The 22,441-nt window shown below is 37.1% G+C and overlaps 1 protein-coding gene across 9 annotated transcripts in view; it reads left to right on the plus strand.

Moving 5' to 3' along the window:
- Positions 1-20,410, plus strand: part of LOC131166198 (cyclic nucleotide-gated ion channel 1-like) — a 57,893-nt gene extending 37,483 nt beyond the window's left edge. For 6 of the 9 annotated variants that reach the window (XM_058124536.1, XM_058124540.1, XM_058124539.1 and 3 more), the window contains 5 exons: positions 16,238-16,539; positions 18,142-18,253; positions 18,773-19,009; positions 19,307-19,701; positions 19,911-20,410. In XM_058124536.1, the coding sequence (XP_057980519.1) occupies positions 16,238-16,539; positions 18,142-18,253; positions 18,773-19,009; positions 19,307-19,701; positions 19,911-20,217 (1,353 nt within the window). In that variant the 3' untranslated portion in view covers positions 20,218-20,410. Of the gene's footprint in view, positions 1-16,237; positions 16,540-18,141; positions 18,254-18,772; positions 19,010-19,306; positions 19,702-19,904 lie in introns of all 9 variants that reach the window. The other 3 variants (XM_058124542.1, XM_058124541.1, XM_058124538.1) reach the window with 2 other exon arrangements.
- Positions 20,411-22,441: the final 2,031 nt, after the last annotated feature.

Raw genomic sequence — 22,441 nt, forward strand, 5'->3', positions numbered from 1 at the left:
AGCTGGAGCTGAAAGAGCAACCACGGAACTTTTGGAGACCCAACAAAGGCTTCATGACCATCCGAAAGATGAGAACCTGTAGAGGGAGGTCTTTTTGAAGAAGGAAGTGGTTGTAAGGCTTGATGGGATGAACAAATCTTTCTTAGCTCAACAAGCAAAGAATGATTACCTCAAGAACTGTGACAGAAGTACAACCTTTTTTCATTCCTTGATGAAGATACACAAGAGAAGGAATCATATTGCTGCTATCACTAAGAGTAATGGGGAATGTACTACCTCACAGAAGCAAGTAGTTGAGGAGTTTCTGGTGTTCTATAAAGATCTGCTGGGTTCTAAAGAGAGCTGTTGTCCTGTGGGTCCTTGGGTTATATATAAAGGGAAGACTCTAAATGATGTGTAGGCAAATCAGATGTTAAAGGATGTCGCGGATGAAGAAATTAAAGAAGCCTTATTTAGTATTGGTGAGGAAAAATCACCTGGCCCTGATGGGTTCTCCTCGGGTTTTTTTAAGAAGGCTTGGTGCACTGTTGGCAAGGATTTCTCTCAAACTGTGAAAGAGTTTTTAAAAATGGGCAAACTCCTAAAGCAAATAAATCATACTGCTCTGGCTTTGATTGCAAATACTAAGCATGCCTCTTCGGATCAAGACTTCAGACCAATTTGTTGTTGCAATGTCGTCTACAAGGTGATAGCAAAAATCATAGCTAGTATGGTAAAACCTTGTCTTGAATCCCTTGTGAACCCAGCTCAGTCGGCCTTTGTCAAGCAGAGAAGTATGATTGAGAATATATACCTAGTGCAAGAGCTTGTGAGGAAATATGCTAGGAAAAGAATTCTCTCCTAGATGTATGCTTAAAATTGATCTAAGGAAAGCTTACGACTCTATGTCTTGGTCTTTTCGTAGACAAATACTTGTTCATCTCAGGTTCCTTAACATTATGATGGATTGGATTATGCGATGTGTTTCTTCCACCTCTTTCTCTCTTGCTCTGAATGGAGGCTACTATGGTTTCTTTTTGGATAAGAAGGCCCTTAGACAAGGGGATCCTTTCTCCCCTCTTCTGTTTGTTATATGCCTTGAGTACCTTTCAAGACTTCTAAAGTCTCTTGAAGAAAATTCTGATTTCAACTTTCATCCTAAATGTGCTAAGTTGAAGATTACCCATTTGGTGTTTGCGGATGACTTGATTATGTTTGAGAGGGGTGATATCCCCTCAATAGAGTTGATTATGGACTGCCTTCAGAAGTTCTCAGATTGCTCAGGGTTGAAAGCAAATAGCCTGACATCTAATCTTTTTTCTGCTTGCAACATTGGTCAGGACCGCGAGGAAATTAGAAGAACTGCTCCATCTGATTCAAACCCAGGAATTGTGCCACAACTTTGGCGCTGCCTATTATTTGCAAAGAGACTCACCCATGGCGCTTTTAGATTGTTTTTCTTGTAGGTTTTACCATCTAGTTCCTTCTGTTGGTCCTTCAAGTTTTTATATGGGTTCTATTCATGCCTAGCAGGCAATATATCAATATGGACAGAAACTTCATCTTCATCCTCCTTAACTTCATCTCTATTATCCTCTCAGCCTAGGGTTTCCGATTCAATGGAATCCTCATCACCAACTTCTCTGCTCATCAATGGAGGTATCCCACAGACATCCTCCTTTACCTGCATCTTACTACATAATGGTACACCTACAACTTCAACCTGCTCCTGTGACATCAAATCCATATTCGCAATACCCATATATGCGATACCCTTTGACCCATTCGAAGCCTTATCATCTACAAAATTCAGGCCATCTATCAAGTCATTCTTCAAGTTCGTATCCTTCTGGGGGTTCTTCTCTGCCCTGCGCGCACTTTTGCACACCATTGCAGAATGGAACACGCTCAAAATTTCAAACATAGATTTGGCGGGAGAGGAGAAATGGCGTGTGAGACGAACGGAGAAGGGAGAAACAGCAACGAGAACAAATGGACATTCGGGATGGAGGAAGGAAGAAGGGAAGGGGATGGGGAGGCTGCCAGTGCCGGTGATGGGCATGGTGGTGGAAGATGGGTGGCGGAGATCAGTCCATAGGCCGAACATCCCTTCTAGAGAGGGATGAGAGCTTCTCTCTACACGTTGACGATATGCTAATTGCTGCTAAAGACATGACCGAGGTAAATCGGTTGAAAACTCTGTTGGGAAAGGTATTCGACATGAAAAACTTGAGTGCAGCCAAGAGGATACTTGGCGTGGAGATTCGCAAGGATAATGCAAGGAGACTATGGTTATCTCAGGGCGGTTATGTGGAGAAGGTGTTGGAGAGGTTTAGCATGGCTAATGCTAAGCCGGGGAGCACGCCTTTGGCGAGTTATTTCAGGCTGTCTACCGTCCAATGCCCAAGGACGGACGATAAGGTCTGTGATATGTCGAGGAGTACCCTCTGCTAGTGTAGTGGGGTGTTTGATGTATGTCATGGTGTGTATGAGGTCGGAACTGACAATTGCCGTTAGCGTAGTGAGCAAGTTCTTCTCGAATCCGGATGGACGACACTGGGATGCTGTGAAGTGGATTCTCAGGTACTTAAGGGGTATGACCGGATATGGTAGTGTTCAATGTACAACAGAGTGATCCGTCGGTAGTAGGGTATGTGGATGCTGATTACGCAGGAGACCTAGATAACAGGAGGTCTACCACAGGGTACGTATTTACCCTTTTGGGAGGACTTATTTGTCGGATGTCTATGGTGCAGTCGCTCGTAGCATTGTTTACTACTGAGTCGGAATACATGACAGTGGCTGAGGCTGCTAAGGAAGGGTTGTGGCTTACAGGGTTGGTCAGAGAACTGGGTGTCCAGCAAGGTGGAGTTCGGCTGCAGTGTGTTAGTCAAAGTGTCATCTACTTGGCAAAGAATAAGGTGTACCATGCGAGGACAAAGCACATTGATGTGTGGTATCATAGGGTTAAGGAACTGATTGCTTCAAGGGAAATCCTTCTTGAGAAGGTGTTTATACGTTTGACAATGCGGTTGATATGCTGACGAAGCCGGTCATAACGGATAAGTTCAAGCATTACTTGGACTTGATCAACGTCTCTAAGTTCTAGATGGGAGATGGACCCAATCTAATGGCTCGGGTCGAGCAGTGGTTATGCTTTCAAATTTCCAATGTGGTGAATATTCGCCAAGGTGGAGATTGTTGGGGATGTGGCTCATATTCAGAGTGAATCACATGCACCGAAGAAAACTACGTGAAGCGAGGGATTGTTGTTTGTCGTTTTTATACTTCAATTTTTGTAAGCAAAGAAGGAAGAGGGAAAAACATGAAGGGGCAGCACAGCAGAGCTTGTCGACGAATGCCCTATGTTCGTTGACGAGGATACAACAACAGTTCGCCAATGAGAGCTCTGAATTCGTTGATGAGACAATACTGAGAGTAGGAAATCTCATACTTATGGACTCATTGACAAAAGCCAGTTATCGTCGACGAGAAGTCTTCTACAGTTTGTCGACGAAGTTCTGTACTCGTCGACGAGGGGCACCTAGGTTGCGAAAGTTTTCTGAAATTTTGAATTTTTGAACATTGGGTGGTTGGGCAAACGGAGGGAAACCTCCGAGGAACCTTTATATATGTCATCTGGGCAGATTTTGAGGGTGTGTGCGATCATTTGAGAAGTGTATTGTGTACATTTTGATTTCCATAGTGACATTTGTGTGTCATTGCTTTCGTGGATGTAGGCTTTGCCGAACCACGTAAATCTTCGTGTTGATCTTGTTCTGGTTATGTGTTATTTACATTTACTTGTTGTTTATTCCGCTGTGCGTCTTCATTTTTAGATCTGTATCTCAATAAATTGGTATCAGAGTGATTGTTGTTATGGCATCAGGATCATCTTCTGCAAGATTTGACGTAGTCAAATTCAATGGAATCAAAAACTTCGGTTTTTGGTAGAGAAGAATGAAGGACATTCTTGTGCAACAAGGAATGACTAAGGTTTTGCTTAATACTCAACCAGAAGGAATGGATGAGACAACATGTGTAGATTTGAAAGCAAAGGCAACATCCACAATACACTTGTGTTTGGTCGACGAAGTTCTCTATCCGGTGATGGAGGAGGATTCTCCAGCGGCTATCTAGAGAAAGTTAGAAAGTCGGTACATGTCCCTCAATAACAAACTTTTTCTTAAGCATTATATTAGCTTAAGATGGTTGAAGGATCAAGTCTGGATCAACACATTAATTTCTTTAATCAAATTATAAGTGATTTGATTAGGGTTAATGTGAAGTTTGATGAGGATGATAAGGCTTTGATGCTGTTAAATTCTTTTGCCCTTGATTCATACCTACGAAAATCTTGTGACCACTCTTACGTGGGGAAAAGAAACACTTGATTTGGAAGAGGTAACAAATTTTTTGTTAAATTTTCATCAAAGGTTGAAAATATGTGATGAAGGAGAAAGACTTGTGGTAAAGGGTAGTAATGAGCAAGGCAAAAGAAAGTTTAAAAATGGGTTTAATCAGAAATCCCGAAATCAATCCAAGAAGAAGAAGGAAATCCGATGTTATAAATGCTATAAAAAGGGGCACGTGAAACCGGAGTGTCTGGATTGGAAGAAGGGAAATGCTAATAAGCATGAGGGGATTTCTAAATCAGTGAATATTGTTCAAGAAGAAGATTCAGCGGATGGTGATGTTCTATCAGTTTCAACGGAGTCGGGTAATCTAACGGACTCTTGGATACTTGACTCGGCATGTTCTTATCACATGACTCCAAACAAGGAGTGGTTCAGCTATTACAGGTTAGTAAATTCGGATTAGTTCTTATGGTTAATGATGCTTCTTGCAATATCGTTGGCATAGGAAATGTAAAGATATAAATGTTTGATGGTGTTGTAAGAATATTGTGTAATGTTAGACATATATCTGAGTTGAGAAAGAGTTTTATATCTCTTGGTACTTTGGATTGTAATGGCTTTAATTACAAGTCCAAAGGTGGAGTCGTAAAGGTATGGAAAGGTAATCTGACTTTAATGAAAGGGCAGAAACTGGATGGGAATATTTACACATTGTAGGGAACTACTGTTGTAGGTGGAGTTGCAGTCATGGATGCTGAATTAGATGAGACCGTCTTGTGACATATGCGCCTTGGGTATATGAGGGAACATGGCATGAAAGAACTACACAAGAGAAAACTCTTAAAGGGCTTGAAATCATGTCAGTTGGAATTTTGCAGGATATGTGTTCTTGGAAAACAGAACAAGGCAAAGTTTATATCAGCTACTCACAAGACGAAAGGAATTTTTGACTATGTGCATTAAGATGTTTGGGGCCTGATAAGAGTTGCATCAAAGGGTGGACATGTGTATTATATGAGTTTCATTGATGATTACTCATGGAAGGTCTGAGTTTACTTCATGCGTCACAAATAAAGTATGTTTGCCAAGTTTAAGATTTGAAAGGGTGAAGTGGAGAACCCAACGGGGAGGAGAATCAAATGTTTAAGGTTGGATAATGGGACTGAGTACGCTGATTCTCGGTTTATGGAGTTTTGTGAGGAGTAGGGCATTAAGAGACATTTTACAGTTCGTCGGACACCTCAACAAAATGGTGTGGCAGAACAGATGAATCGGACTCTTGCAGATAGGGCTCGGTGTCTCAGATTGAATGCAGGGCTTTCAAAGAACTTATGTGTCGAGGCAGTTAGTATGGCTTGTTTTCTGGTAAACTAATAACCAATGGCATCACTAGTGGGTAAAGTGGAGGAAGAGGTTTGGACGGGAAATGCAGTAGACTATTCCGAATTGAAAGTATTCGGGTGTCTAGCCTATGTCCACGTGTTTAGTGAGGAGAGGTCTAAGCTTGACCTGAAGTCTCATCGTTACATCTTCTTGGGATATCTAGAGGCTGTGAAGGGGTATAAGCTGTGGGACCTAGAGGCAAACAAGGTGGTGATCAGTAGAGATGTAGTCTTTGATGAGAAGGCTATGGTGAAGCGTACTCAAGAATGTGATGAATAGAAATAGGAGCCTGAAAGCTGGGGCAGTAATGAACATATCGTGCAGGTGGAGTTGGAAGCTCAGGACAAAGGAAATGATCATGGTCTTGTGGTTGCAGGGAGCTCTAGCTTGGAAAACCAGCAAGTCGACAATATTTTGTTAAGAAAATCCAGTCGCACTATTCGGCCTCCGCCAAGGTATGAGTTTGAAGAGTTTGTGTCTTATGCTTTTCTTACTAGTTGTAACGATCCAATTACACTTCAAGAGACAGTGCACAGCCAGGAGAAAGATGGATGGATGGGAGCAATGATTGAGGAAATGGAGTCACTACGTAAAAATCAAACTTGGGAGTTGGTGGAGCTTCCAGATAGGAAGAGACTAATAGGGTGCAAATGGGTGTACAGGAAGAAGGAGACAATATTAGAAAAGGAAGGTGAGAAGTTCAAGGCACGGTTGGTGGAAAAAGGATACTCACAGAAGAAGGGGATAGATTATGATGAAATCTTTTATCCAGTGGTCTAACATACTTCTATCAAAGTTGTGTTGGGGTTAGTAACTCATTATGATTTTCATTTGGAACAAATGGATGTGAAGACGATGTTTCTTCACAGTGACTTGGAAGAACAAATCTACATGGTTCAGTCCAAGGGATTCATTGAACAGGGAAAAGAAAATTTTGTTTGCAGGTTGAAGAAATCTCTTTATGGGCTAAAATAGTCTCCAAGGCAATGGTATAAACAGTTTGATTCCTATATGATAAAAATTGGCTACAAACGATGTGAATATGATTGCTGCGTATATGTGAATAAACTTGATGATGGCTCACTTATTTTCTTGCTATTGTATGTCGATGATATGTTGATAGCTGCAAGAGATTTAATTGTGGTGAATCAATTAAAGGACCTATTGTATAAGGAATTTGACATGAAGGATTTTGGTTTAGCCAAGAAAACACTTGGGATGGAGATTCGCCGAGACAAGATTGCAGGGAGATTATGGCTATCTTAGGTCGGTTATGTGCAAAAGGTGTTGGAGAGGTTTAACATGACTGATGCAAGACCGGTGTGTACACCTCTAACGAATCATTTCTACTGCAGATTGCCCAAGTTCGGAGGAGAAAATCATGGACATGTCAAAGGTCCCCTATGCTAGTGCTGTGGGGAGTTTAATGTATGCCATGGTATGTACAAGACCAGATTTAGCTCATGCAGTGAGCGTGGTGAGCAAGTTCCTCTCTAATCCAGGAAGACAACATTGGAAAGCTGTAAAATGGATACTCAGATACTTGCGGGGTACAGCAGATTATGGCATCATGTTCGGCAAGCAACAGGGTTGCCCTTCAGTTATGGGGTTTGTTGATGCGGATTATGCTGGAGATATGGATGACAAAAGGTCTACAACGGGATATGTGTTTACCCTTGTAGGAGGACCAGTATGTTGGAGATCCATGGTACAGTCTCTGGTAGCATTGTCCACAACTGAGGCGGAATATATGGCAGTTGCCGAAGTTGCAATGGAGGCCTTATGGCTTACTGGTTTAGTTAGAGAGTTGGGGTTACAGCAAGATGATGTGGTGCTGCATTGTGATAGTCAGAGTGTCATTTACTTGGCGAAGAATTAGATATACCATGCTAGGACCAAGCACATTGATGTAAGGTTCCACAGAGTTCGGGAATTAATTGCTTCGTGTTAGCTTTATCGTGATCCCAAGAGGGGGGGGGGTGAATTGGTACTTTTAAAATTTAAGCCCTAGGTAAATTTCCTAACAACAGTATATTCACAACCCTATGGTCAATCTAGTGCAAGTAATGTAAATCAATTGTAATATGTACCAGTAATTAAATAAAGTAATTTAATTAACAACACAAGCACCAGAAAGCAGGAAATTAAGAGTGACACGCAGAAATGTTATCGAGATTCGGCCAATTACCTACGTCCCTCCCCGCTTTGGCTAACAAGTACAAGGATTACCACTATAATTGCTCACTTAAACGAGTGGAGCGGCACCTAAACAAACCAGGTCAATTATTATAGAGCTGACCTCAACCTTTACAACCAATCCTTATCGGGCTGGATTACCGCCCCCTCAGGCCACGCCTAGAAACACTCAGATTTTACAATCAAAGAATATTGGTACAGTGATTATGCTTTCATGTAAAACTGATATGTACCCAGTTACACGCAATCACATACACCACCAATATGAAATAATATGTAAGCTCAATGTGGTTTAATATATTCTCTCAAATAAATATTTTCTATCAATGTAATCGGTGCGTGAGAATGCAATCAATATACTCTTTGTATCACAAGATGTATTCAATCAAAGCGCTCACAAAAAGATATTAATCAAATCTCATATATTTCAACCAAATAGGTTTTCTCAATCGTGTAAAACTCAAATAATGTATATGCTTGGTTTGCAAAAGAAGTTTAATCTTTTTATTCAGCAAATGATATATAAATCAAGGAATATTGCAACAAAGATTTTTATCACATGAACAAATATCTTTTCAAAGGTATGTCAAGATAAATCACACAAGATATTTGAAAATGTTTTGAAAAGATTTTGCAATCCAAAAACAAATACAAACTTCCCAAGATATTGTAATGAATATGTAATACTCAGAAGTTTAATGAAAGTCTTCTTAGGAGAGACTTATTAACAAAGTCCCCTAAGAAGACTTAGGTTTGGCTCTCAAGAAAAATTGTATCAATCAATCACAAACCAAAGGAGAGTAAACCCTTAGAGCAAACAATCACTCAAAACAAACTTACGAAGGATTTTGACAATAGTAGAAGGTAGGTATGAGTGAATGGAGCTTTGAAATGAATAGTAGGAATTTTGAAATTTGAGAGAGAATTTTTAATCAAGTTTTCTAATCGAGTTGCTGCTAATCATTCCAAATGAAGGGGTATATATAGATTTCCCCTGAATTATAACCGTTAAGGACATGGTTGGAATAATTAGAAAATATTTAATATTATTTAATTATTTTAACCCTATTTTAGTGAGTTAATCACAGTAAAAAAATAGGTCCAACTCGAGAGCACCGGTCGACCAGGACAAGTTCGGTCAACCCAAGTTCTTGGGGTTCGGTCGACCGGGCGTGAAATGTATTGTGGTCTCGGTCGACCGGACATATAAGTCTGAAGGCGATTTTTCAATTCTTGTGAGGTTCGGTCGACCAGGGTTAATTTAAACTAAGCTCGTCGGTCGACTAGACCGTTGAATTCCCACACGTGGGAACTCGGTCGACCAGGTTGGTGGTATTCAAAAAGTGTTCGGTCAACTAGGAGGTCAATAAAGTTGACCACTGGGGTGTTCGGTCGACCGAAACCAAATGAACTGCAGGATCGGTCGACCAGGCTGTGGTCAACCAGTTGACCAGGTCCATGTTTGGTCGACTGAGGGAAAAATGAATGTGAGGTGCCGGTAGACCGAGTGTGTACATTTTGTGCAATTCGGTCCTATTTCATCTAACAAACACCCTATTCAAGTCACGAACATATACAAGTGAGTGAGTGAGTGTCCTAAGGTCATTTCTAGGTCCTGTTTCAGTTATGTTTCGGTTTGAGCTTACGTATTAGATCATGCATGTGATGTGTGTGTGATTATTACAAACCATAGACCCTAATTACTATTACAAACCCTTTGCATAAAAATGAAATACAATACAATACATAAAAATAGGGTCTTCAACTTCACTCTCTCTTTGTGCATTATGATCTGTCAATCTGAGTTTCTGCACATAATCTCAAATATGCATTAAATACAATAGGTATTTGTCATTATTAAAACTGGGTGTGACCTATAAGGTCAACACTTCGGGTGAACTTGTGTTGGAGAAAGTTCACACGTCTGAAAATGTATCGGATATTCTAACGAAATTAGTTACTTTTGAGAAGCTCAAGCATTGCTTGAACTTACTCCATGTCTCCAAGTGATAAAAGAGAGACAAGTCCAAATCTAGTGTTTTCAAGTTCAAGGTGGAGAAGATCATGTTTTTCAGGATTCTCCTAAGGGGCGTATAATCGCCAAGGTGGAGATTGTTGTTTGTGGCTCTTATACTTCAATTTTTGTAAGCAAAGAAGGAAGAGGGAAAAACATGAAAGGGCGGCACAACATAACTCGTCAACGAATGCCCTGTGTTCATCGACGAGGGTACAGCAATGGTTCGTCGATGAGAGCTCTGAATTCGTCAACAAGACAATACCAAGAGCAGGAAATCTCATACTTCTAGACTCGTCGACGAAAGCCAGTTATCGTCGACGAGAAGTCTTGTACAGTTCGTCAACGAAGTTCTATAGTCATCGACAAGGGGCACTTGGGCTGCAGCAGTTTTCTGAAATTTTGAATTTTTTAACGTTGGGTGGTTGGGCAGACGGAAGGAAACCTCCGAGAAACCTTTATATATGTCATCTGGGCATATTTTGAGGGTGTGTGTGATCATTTGAGAAGTGTATCGTGTACATTTTGATTTCCATAATGAAATTTGTGTGTCATTGCTTCCGTAGATGTAGGCTTTGCCGAACCACATAAATCTTCATGTTGATCTTGTTCTGGTTGTGTGTTATTTACATTTACCTGTTGTTTATTCCGTTGTGCATCTTCATTATTTGATCCGTATCTCAACAGCGGCAATGGCTAAGAGAAGTCTACAGGTCAGAGGGCAAATTGTTGATGGAATGGGTTCTAACTGTCGACGGTTTCAGGTAGAATGCAGAAGGTGTTTTTCTCAGCACCACAACATCGACAGTTTGGCTAAACTATTGATGGTTTCAGGCGGCGTAGATCATGTAAATTCGAATCGGGGGTCAGTAGATTGGGCTAATCGGAAGGATTTCCTCTAAGGATTGCTACAGGGATTGTTTAGATGGGATCTAAGGTTCCTATACGTTTAGGGTTCGCATATAATCATTGATTTGTAGCCCTATTGTAAGCTTTGACATTGTTCATAGTGGAAAATAGGTTGCTGCTCCCATGGACGTAGGCAAATTACTAAACCACATAAATCTTGCGTTTTTGCTTGTGTTTTTTATTCTTCTCATTACTGAATGTTTGCTTCCTGAGCATATTTCATCATCGAGTGATTGCATTAGTGGTTGTTGATTGATTCGTGTGTGATTGTGTGTTTCCGTTGTGCGTATCCGAGAACAAACATCAACACAACCCCTCAAATTAGCTTCCTCTTCATATCAAGGGAGGCAAATAAATTAAGATCAAAGAGGCAAATTAAGTATCCCTTGAAGTTAACATTCACTTTATTTTTTTCTCCCCCCTTTAATGATGGGAAGGAAAAAACCCTCTATTTGTTACAAATAACTCTTGTCCTTGAATAAGAGAAAAAACTCTCTATTTATTAACTCCTCTCTTTGAATAAGGGATTAATTATTATGGGTGCCTTGACCAAGTGTGTGAGAAAAAAACTGGGAGCATTCATATGGGGCTGCCCCTTCATAACTATATTCATATTACTTGCAGTGCCAAGAAAGGGTTTTGGACATGCTGACACAATGAAGGTTGAGAATGGCAATGCTAATCCAGCTATACTACGAGGATTGATGCGAGGATTAATTGAGTTATAATTTTGACCTCTATGATACATGGACATATAGGGAGAAATGTAGAGAAAGAATATATTCCAAGACCCATAACTTTGTCAAAACAGAGAATATATGAGAAAAAAAAAACATTGAAGTTTATTATTTAAGTGTGAGATAACAAGGAAAAACAGCAATGATTGATTTTCTATTTGAAATCATAGTTCAAACTGTCAGCAACAAAACACATAATAAAGATATTGCAATATATGTAAGTATATAGTGTTAGGAAATCTAATAAAATAAAAATAATAAAACTTAAATACAAGTAAAAATACAAATATAAACACGATTCACAAATAGGCTGAGGCACGAATATCGTACTCTCTTTAAGGAGATTCAAGCCCTCTGCCATTTTTGGCTTAGCCCATGAATCGGTGCAGCAGAACTCCTCAAGACTTAACTCCCCCAGGATACAAAAGCCTAATTTGAATCGTATGATTCTCTCCAATTTTACACAAACGGAGGAGTCCAAAGCTCCACTAAAAGAACCTTTCTTTGCTTGTCAAACTCTCTAAACTCAAAAGAAGGATGTTATGATGAGAATGAAGAGAAGAGATTGGTGTCTAGTTCCAATGCCTTAAGGTTCTATTTATAGGCACAAAATGACCTTTCATTCCCCATGCACTTAATAAATTTTATATATATATATATATATATATATATATTAAATAGATACACACCTAGATTTAAGATACATTCATGTAATTAATCTTATGCATTTATGAAATACATAAGTGAAAGACCTAATTAAATGTAGATACATAACCCACTCCAAGATACATACTCTTTTCCAAGAAAATAAATAAAATAATAATAATAAAATACACCAACAATTCCCCTCTCATTTTAATATTATGTATGTACAATGCATGTATAGAGTTTAACAATCAAAGATGAACAATTATGCATAATGAAGGTGTGCTCTACATTGAACTTTCACTTAGTGAACAATAATATTTACTCCAGAGTCAGTAGTTGTCTCAGACTTGAACTATGACTGTTTAAGGGAAATAAAGTATTACTGCTCACACATAATCATTCAAGTGTTGACATGAGCTTTAATAGCCAGCATGTTCCAGCTTTGTGCTAATCCTGGTTTCATGAGCATATTTGAGAATAAACCCAATTCTCATAGAGAGCGGCCCCACTCTCATGCTCACATAGGTGAAATCTGTCAAGGGTGCTCCTGTAACTCTGACACCCCACTCATAAGAGATACAAATTATCATTAAGAGTTTCAAAAACTCAACCTCCTCCATTACAGGATAAATGCACTTAATCCATAGGGATGAGCTTAAAAAATAATAGTGCATTTCTTACGATCACCATATGATTCGTTCTTCCCATTGAACCCAATTACAGGATCTTTGGTCCTTGGGTTGGATATCCTCATATGTTGTTCATCATTTTATGGGCTTTAATCCCATCCCATCCCCCTCGATGTATTACAGATCATTTCTCTTGCTAAGGCCTTAGTTAATGGATCTGCAAGATTTTCAGACGATTTTATATAATTCACATTAATGATGTCACTACTCAAATATGATCTCACAGTATTATATTTTTTTCTTATGAATCTAGATTTATTGTTATAATAACAGTTATTCACTCTACCAATTGCAGCAGTACGATCACAATTAATTAGGATAGTTGGTATTAGTTTTTCTCAAAATGGAATTTCATACAACATATCTCTCAATCAACTTGCTTCCTCAGTAGCTGATGCTAAAGCAATAAGCTCAGCTTCCATAGTGGAGTTAGCAATTATTGTTTGTTTTTTAGATTTCTAGAAAATAACACCACCACCTAAAGTAAAAATATAACTAGTGGTAGAGAGAGAATCACCTGACAAAGTATTCCAATCAACATTACAAAAACCTTCAAGTACAACAGGATACTTAGTAAAACACAAACCATAATTTTTTAGTACCAACTAAATATTTCATTACGCTTTCAAAAACATTCCAGTGTTCTTTACCTGGCTTGCTCAAAAATCTAATAAGTATTCCTACTGCATATGCAATATCAGGTATAGTTAAATTACTGTATATCTCAAACTACCAATGATGCTATTATATTCCTCTTAATTAACCACTCCGTTTTCATTCTCAATAGGAAATAAATGATTACTTGAATCAAAAGGAGTAGTAACATGCTTGCACTTATCATAGCCATTTTTATTCAAAATTTTTCAACGTAATGTGACTGATTGAGAAATATACCATTGCATGATCTTGTAATTTTCATGCCAAAAATGACAATAACCTCACTTAAATCTCAAAATATTTTTTTGAGCATAGTTTTGGGTTCCTTAAAAAGAGTGTACACCTTGAGCCGAGATTTATCATAACAGAGATGCCTCTTAGCACCTGAGTCTGTCCACCACCCCTCAATACCATGGACCATATTTATATCAATAAGCATCGCCACAAATGGTCCTCAACTATATTAGATTGAAGAATAGACCCACGTTTTCGAAATTTGCAAATTTTGGCAGTATGCTCACTTTTGCCACAAACATAACAAACTTTGTTGTTTTTCCTTTTTTATTTTTCATTCATGTGGGAACTCCAGCCACCGACAAACCCTTTAGACCCCCCGATGCGACACCAAACCCACGGATCGGCGGCCTTCCCCCTTGATGCGCCTCCCAATGTTAATTTGGATGCGGTCACTACTTATTCACACTTGCGTTGACTTTCGGGAAGCGGTCATTCTCCCATGGCCCCTCCTTTACGTCATGCGAATGGGACCTCCTGAGGGGCTACAAAGCGCACCAAGACCTTGTCACCACAGGGAATCGAACCTCCGATGCTCATGTTATCCCCGCTTGCTTTACCACCGCGCCATGCCCGTGGGGGCAACCTTGTTGTTTTTCTTGTTATGATTGTAAGGGGCTCCTTGGTTCAAATTCTTTTGATTAGGGTTGGCCCTATTCATTATGTGAGGTCTACTATTATTTTCCATATTTCTCCTCTTAGACTTTAATTGAGGGTTTTTAGGAAAAAGACTATTTGGTAAAGTATTATGTTCGGAAGCAATTAAATTTACCTTTATGGTATTACCGTTATTGGTATTACCATTTTCTTGTAGAATTGCATCTTACCCTCTTGCCTCCTCGTTATCATATTTATTCTGTAAAGCCTTCCAGTTTTTCTTGCCTTTCCATCTCTTAAAGTAGGCTCCTTTAAATTAACCAAAAAATCTTGTTGAGGTCTCCAACATTTTCATTCAATTTCTTAACTGTAAGCTCCATTTTTTGAACCTCCTTAAAATTGTTAGAAAATCTAATAAAATGAAAAGAATAAAATTTAAATACAAATAAAAATACAAATATAAGTATGATTCACAAATAGGCTGAGGCACGGATATATCACTCTCTTTAAGGAGATTCAAGCCCTCCGCAATTTTTGGCTTAGCCCACGAACCAGTGCAACAAAACTCCTCAAGGCTTGTCTCCCCTAGGATACAACAGCTCAATTTGAATCATATGACTCCAATTCTGCACAAACGGAGGAGTCCAAAGCTCCACTAAAAACGCCTTTCTTTGCCTGTCAAACTCTCTAGACTCTCAAGAAGGATGTTATGATGAGAATGAAGGGAAGAGATTGGTGTGTACGGTCAATGCCTTAAGGTTCTTTTTATAGGCACAAATGACCTTTCATTCTCCATGCACTTAATAAATAAGATATATATATATATATATATATATATATATATATATTAAATAGATACACACCTAGATTTAAGATATATTCATATAATTAATCTTATGCATTTATGAAATACATGAATGAATGACCTAATTAAATGTAGATACATAACCCAATCCAAGATACATACTCTTTTTCAAGATAATAAATAAAATAATTATATTAAAATGCACCAACATATAGTAAAATACTTCTTTTAGTCAAAGGATGAGATAAGAAGCTAAAAACCTTTCAGCAACAATAAATTGGTAATTTGTTGTAGTTATTGTGAGGAAAATCTCTGTTTAAAAGACTTTGTGCCGTTTCTTGGATGTCAAACTAATGTATGGTGTCCCATCAATATTTACTGATTAAAAGGTTTTAACTGGAGAAACATATTATGCTATATTGAAATTTGTTTTAATACCGAACGAGATGACATATTTGGATGACTAATGGCTGGTGGCTCAGAAATTTCTAATTGCTTGTATGCTGTGTTGCTCACAGTGCGGAATTGGACTCTATGCAATCAATGGCGGTTTTCTTCCAGATTATAAACAGGAGAAGCAACTTCCTAAAATAATAGATAATAATGAACAAATTAAGGAAGTTGATTTTATTTATTTAGAAAAGTATACATCTTGTTTTCAAAAATAATATAAATAAATATATATATATATATTCTCAAATGTCAAAAAAAGTTAATCAAGTTATGGCTGCATAAAAAATACATGTTTTCTTGTCATATGGATTTGAATATTAACTTAGAATGAAATAGTAAGGAAAGATTTAATAGCCCTTAATCTAATAGAAGAAAATGCTCTTAATCGGGTGAATGGGCAGAAAAGGATTCATGTAACCGACCTTACTTAGTGGGACTAAAGGATTGTTGTTGCTTTTGTTGTTGTTGTTGTTGTTGTTGTTGATGGATTTGTTGATTAAATGAATCTGATTTACCAGATTGTTGGAGCCTCTTGGTACTTGTTCTCAATAGAGCGAAAAGATACGTGCTGGAGAGAGGCATGCAAGAGACCTGTCTGTCACCATGAATATTTATATTGTGGAGCAAAGCGACCAGGAGACACTTCATTTCTAAGTGTTCTAAATGCTTCTTGCCCTCTTCTTGAACCAGAAAATATTAAAGATCGGAATGTCTTCAACTTTGGAATGTTCTTTGAGGCTCTTCATTCTCGCATTATAGAATCAGAAGATTTTCCAAAAAAATTCTTCTTCTGCTTTTGGTGGGGCTTGCGAAATCTTAGGTTTGTGCATAACTGATCTATAGCTATTATTATACTTGAATCAATTTTCTTTTTCGATTGACTTTTGCTCTAATACACAACCACCTTTTTGCAACAGTTTGAATTGCTAATCATGGAACACCATTGCTGCATTTAAATTTTGAACTTGTGTCCCTTGGATCCTACATGTCTCAACCATGTTAGAGGGCTATGTGAAAATGTTAAAGACTCTGGTTTAACATGCATATGTTACAAATATTTTACCAACTAAGATGGGGTTAGCAGAAATTGAACTGGCCTCTACAGGCTCTTTTATTTGATAGGACAGGACGAATATATTATGGATTGCTTCAAAGAAAAAAAGAATACTAGTCCAACACTACAATCTCAAATGGCTGTTTAGTGCTATCTCATTGATTTTTTTTCTTGAGAAATTTGGTAACCAAATCTCCATTTGGAACTATCCTCATGGGAGAATGACATGAATAGCCGATGGAAGGGGTTTCAATGGACTTCTTCTGGAAATTATTAGGGTTTTTTTGGGGAAGTTCTAAAATTATTGTTATTCCCATTGTTAGCACTTGCACATGGCTTGAACTTGATATACATGGATGTGCACCAACTTAACCCAAAAGCTTAAACCATTTTATCTTGAGACCATCCATGTATATAACATGCCACCCATTTCCCTTTCTTGAGAATTTATATTTTGATCATGAAGAGTACATGTTTTTCCTTCTCGTCTCATTTTCAAGAAAACTAGATTTAGCCACGCCCATTATCACCACCCTATTTGGTTCCGTGAATGCCACCAACATCTCAAAGCTACTCAGAAGTTAACTTAGTAGCAGTGCAGGGTGATAATGCCAAGTCTAAGGATGTGTCTGATAAGAAGTGGAAACTCATGAATGGCCAATGTGTTGGTTTTATTCAGCAATGATTTCAGTAAAAGTGTTTCTCTGTGGAGAATGAGACATCGGCTAGATTTATCCATGCTCATTGTCACTAATGCCAGATCACTTGAATGAAATGCAAAGGTTAAGTGATTCAACTTCCAACCATGAACATGGAGTTCGATGGTGAGTTTATAGCTATACTATTCTGCAGATTCTCTTTAGATAGCTTTGAGACATTGATGGTGACACTTTGTATCTCAGCACAAAATGGAGTGGTGACTATGAGTATCATCGAATCTAGTTTTCATCAAAGTGAGACTAGAGGGAAGGATGTGGACTCTTCACAACAAGAAGTTATCTCGAAATGGAGTGAAGGAGTGCCATATATGCATGGATGTACCCAACGCTTTTAAGCTTTTGGGTCAAGTTGGTGAGCTATTTAATTTGAAACATTCGAGGTGGGTCATATTGATTCTAGAGAGCAGCTGATACTTCTGTTTCCAAAAAATCATCTCAATGACAATATCCCAGAAAAATGCTTGCTAAGTTGTTTCATTGTTTTAAAAACCATTTGCATGACATTCTCTGGAGCTACTTTTCCTTGATCTGGTCCTCCAGCAGGCTAAGGTCACTTGCAGGTTTATTTTACATAGTGCTTTTATTTGTGAAGATAATGATCCAATAATAGTTTACAAAGGTTTGCTGAGTTTCTTTTTCTTTTTTACAGTTCTCTTGGCCAAAACATCAAAACAAGCACTTTTGTTGAGGAAAAAATCATTTCCATTTTCATTTGTGTCTTTGGACTGTTTCTGTTTGCATCACTTATTGGCAATATGCAGGTATGTACTTGATATTTTATTTAACATGCTCCAAAGTTAATATTGTATATGTGTGATGCAAGCATTAGAAGTAATGAATTATTTGTGCGTATTACCCACTTCAAAATGCCTGTCATGTGATTTATTCACAAGGTAGGCCAACAATGAATATCTTGACAAGAACCTTCTACCAGCTTCATTTCTGTGGGTTGTATGGGCATCAGGGGACCAAATGTGTTTGCAGTAAGGTTCTATCATTCTGCTTCCATAAATGTTTGCACCTTTATGCTATCATTCTACTGTCTTTACCCATTGTCATTAACTGTCTGGAGTAAATCTGTTCAGGGTAGTTAAAGATTCACCTCCAACCCATCAACTATCCCAATGCCATGTCTTCAACTTAAGTGCAAGATTTTAGTCTCTTACTGAAAATTCTATTCATATCATCTTTAGCATACTTCTATGTACTCATACATCCTTCCAAAAGCTGACAATGTTGATTTTAATAATTTAAGTGAGAAATGTCTTGTGCTGTTGCAGAAACATATCCAGACCAACTCTGTTAGGGTGGAAGAGATGAGAGTGAAAAAGCAGGATGCAGAAAAGTGGATGTCTCATCGGTCACTGCCTGACCACCTCAGGCAGCGTATTAGGCAACATGAACAGTACAAATGGCAAGAAACTAGAGGTGTAGAGGAAGAAACCCTGATTCGTGGTCTTCCTAAAGACCTCAGGAGGGATATTAAGCGTCATCTGTGCTTGGATCTACTCATGAGAGTGGGTGTTTTTTTTATGTAGCACACGTGTTATTTTCTGTGAGAAATTTACTTATTTATTTATTTTTTACCTTTTGTTTGCTATTGTGCTGGTTTCTTAATTTTTTTAATTTCATGCAAATTACTTACCCTTTGTTTGGGGGCATTGGAGTTTGAATCTTAGATTTGGATTAGTTTGGATCCGGATGGCTATTGAGTTTTATCCAAATCAAAGACTCGAAATCCTTGTACATAAATGAGTTTTTCCCACAAGTTTTGGCTATGAAGCCTGACAGACAATTTTTTTTTTTTATCTCAGGTTCCCATGTTCGAAAAAATGGATGAAAGACTATTAGATGCATTGTGTCATCGCCTCAAGCCAGTTCTTTACACAGAAAGGAGCTTCATACTCCGTGAAGGGGATCCAGTTGATGAGATGCTTTTTGTGATGCGAGGCAATCTCTTGACTATGACAACTGATGGTGGAAGAACTGGTTTCTTCAATTCTGTCCATCTAAAGGCTGGTGACTTCTGTGGAGAAGAGCTTCTTACATGGGCCTTAGATCCCCACTCCTCCTCAAATCTCCCCATCTCTACAAGAACAGTGGAAGCTCTCACCGCAGTTGAAGCATTTGCTCTAATGGCTGATGACCTGAAGTTTGTGGCGTCCCAGTACCGGCGTCTCCATAGCAAGAAGCTCCAGCACATCTTCAGGCAAGATTTAATGCAAATATTTTATGATAAAAAGACCAAAGGTGGTTAATTATTTTACTTTTTGTATCCTTTTTGTTGTTCAATTACTCAAGTTCTGAGGAGGTGGGACTGGATGCAGCAGGAAATATTTTGGGAAAAGAAAAAAAGAGACAATAGCTATTAAATTGCCACTTGTTTAGCATTAATCATTATCATGAGTTTACTTTCAGATTCTACTCACAGCAGTGGAGGGCATGGGCAGCCTGTTTCATACAAGCAGCTTGGCGCCGGCATTGCAAGAGGAAGCATGATAATTCTTTCCACGAGGAGGAAGATTGGCTGCAGGATGCTTTGGCAGAAGAGACTGGAGCTTCCCCAAGCCTTGGAGCCACTATTTTTGCATCAAGATTTGCAGCAAATGCATTGCGAACTTTGCGGCGCAAGAGTGTACGCAGTAATAGAGTGCCTCAGAGATTACTGCCACTGTTGCCTCCGAAACCAGCTGAGCCTGATTTTACCTCTGAAGAAAATCATTAGTAAGGTGTAATACTTACCTTTCTTGAGGCTATCTTTCATATGTAAGCCTACTTTCAGAGGTTCTGTATATAGTACCTATATGTGGTGTAAATCAAACTTCCTCCCTCTGTATTTTTAGTTAAATATTGTGCTCAGAACCTAAGTAAACATTCTTCTTAGATTGTATAGAAAAGCACTGCAGTTGTCTGGACCAGTTTGCCTATTTTTTCAATTGCATTCTTTGCATGGTAAGCTCTCAAAGGTCATCCCTTCACAGCACATTGTTTTTGTCCTCAACCCAATGTTGCTTCTCGTTCCTCCTTCATCCAACTTCTCCTTCCCGTTGACTGGTTCCTTTCTCTTGCTCTTTATCTGTACTTCTGTACTACAATAGAAGGAAATTTCTCTATTTGGCATCATTTTTTAATACTTAAAATTAACTTTATGTAAAAGAACATATTAAAAAATATACGTTTAACTATTCCTAAAAAGTTAGAAAGAAGTTTTCTTTTTCCTTTAATCTCTTCGTTCAGCTTTCAAAATGTTCTTATACTATTTATACAATATTTTGATTTTTTTTAAAAAAAAAAAAAAAAAATAGAGAACCATATAGCACGCAATAGTGTGTCAATGACCAGTTTAGCATAAAAGAGATCAATTTGGTGTCTAAATGTAATGTTACAGTTGATTTTTTTAAAATAAATAAATAAATTATTTAATTAATACTCAGTTTGGTAATTGATTTCTAATCCTCTTAATTGTTATTGGTTAATCCTTTTACTCAAATAAACACATGCTACTAATTGGTTGATTCTTAATTAAATTTTAAATTTATCGTACAATTTTAAAAATTAATTTAAACTGGTAGTTACAAAAATCTTAAATTCAATTACAATTAGTAGCTATATAAATATCATTGGTGGTTACAAAAATTAAAATTACAAATTTATTTTTAGTTTCAAAATAATAGAATATTAGTGATTTTATGTATGGGTTAGTTTTAAAATATTAAAATTTAAATCACATTTTGAATTAGTGTTCTAGTGGTTAATCCTTTTACTCAAACACTGCTAGTTTTAAGATATACAAAAAGTTGATTGATTTTTAATTAAATTATAAATTAATCACACAATTTTGAAAAATAATTTAAGTTAGCAGCTACAAAAATCTTAAATTCAATTACAATTAGTAGCTATATAAATTCTGTTTGTGGTTACAAAAATTAAATTACAAATTTATTTTGCAGTTACAAAATGTTAATAATTTTATCTATGAGATAGCTTTAAAACATTAATCAACTTATCAAATTACAATTTATTGAAATATTTAAAATCACATTTTGATTAAGTGTTTTAGTGGTTGATCGTGCAATTAAAGAATCTGTCATTCTCAAATTATTATAACGACGAACACATTAACACAAAGTTTGATCTACATATCCACCTAATAAGTTCATGTTGTGCTTAATTAAGTTATATAATTTGCTTTGATTTTGATCTAATTGTGATTTAAGTATAAAAATTTTTAATTAATTTATCATTAGTTGTAACAAAACATGAATTACAAATTTATCATACAATTTCAAAAATAAATTACAAATTCCTGAGCGCAGTTTTGAAATAAATTCATCTTATTTATGGTTGAGAGCTATTTCAAAATAATAATTATGAAAAAAACTTATGCTCCATAAGTTAATGGAATATATATATATATAAGGATTGTAGAAATCAACTTATATTGGCATATACAAAGATTTTGAATTCAATTACTTTTAGCAATTATAAAAAAATATTCATTTAATTATCATTAGTTCAAAAAATTATTTTGTACCTTTATGCTGTAGTTTTAAAATATTAATAACTTTACTTATGGATCAGTTTGAAAATATTAATCAATTTATTAAATTATAATTTATTTTTAAAAAATTAAATTTTAAAATATCAGTCTTTTATCCTCAAACTATAATAATAACAAATATGTTAACTCAAGTTCGATATACATATCCACTATCCAATTATAATTTATTTATAAAAAATTTTAAATTTATCATTGATCGTGACAAAAATTAAAATTAAAATTTATCATAAAATTTCAAAAACTAAATATGAGAGATATGGTGTGATCCCAAGAGGGGGTGAATTGGGATTTAAAAATTCTTTGCTAATTAAACTTCACCATTAAAGCGTGTATAAAAAAATAAGAATGACAATAAATAAACATTCATACACATGCAAAAATTAAAGTG

This window comes from Malania oleifera, chromosome 10 (assembly GCF_029873635.1).
Source record: "Malania oleifera isolate guangnan ecotype guangnan chromosome 10, ASM2987363v1, whole genome shotgun sequence".
Taxonomy (NCBI): Eukaryota; Viridiplantae; Streptophyta; class Magnoliopsida; order Santalales; family Ximeniaceae; genus Malania; species Malania oleifera.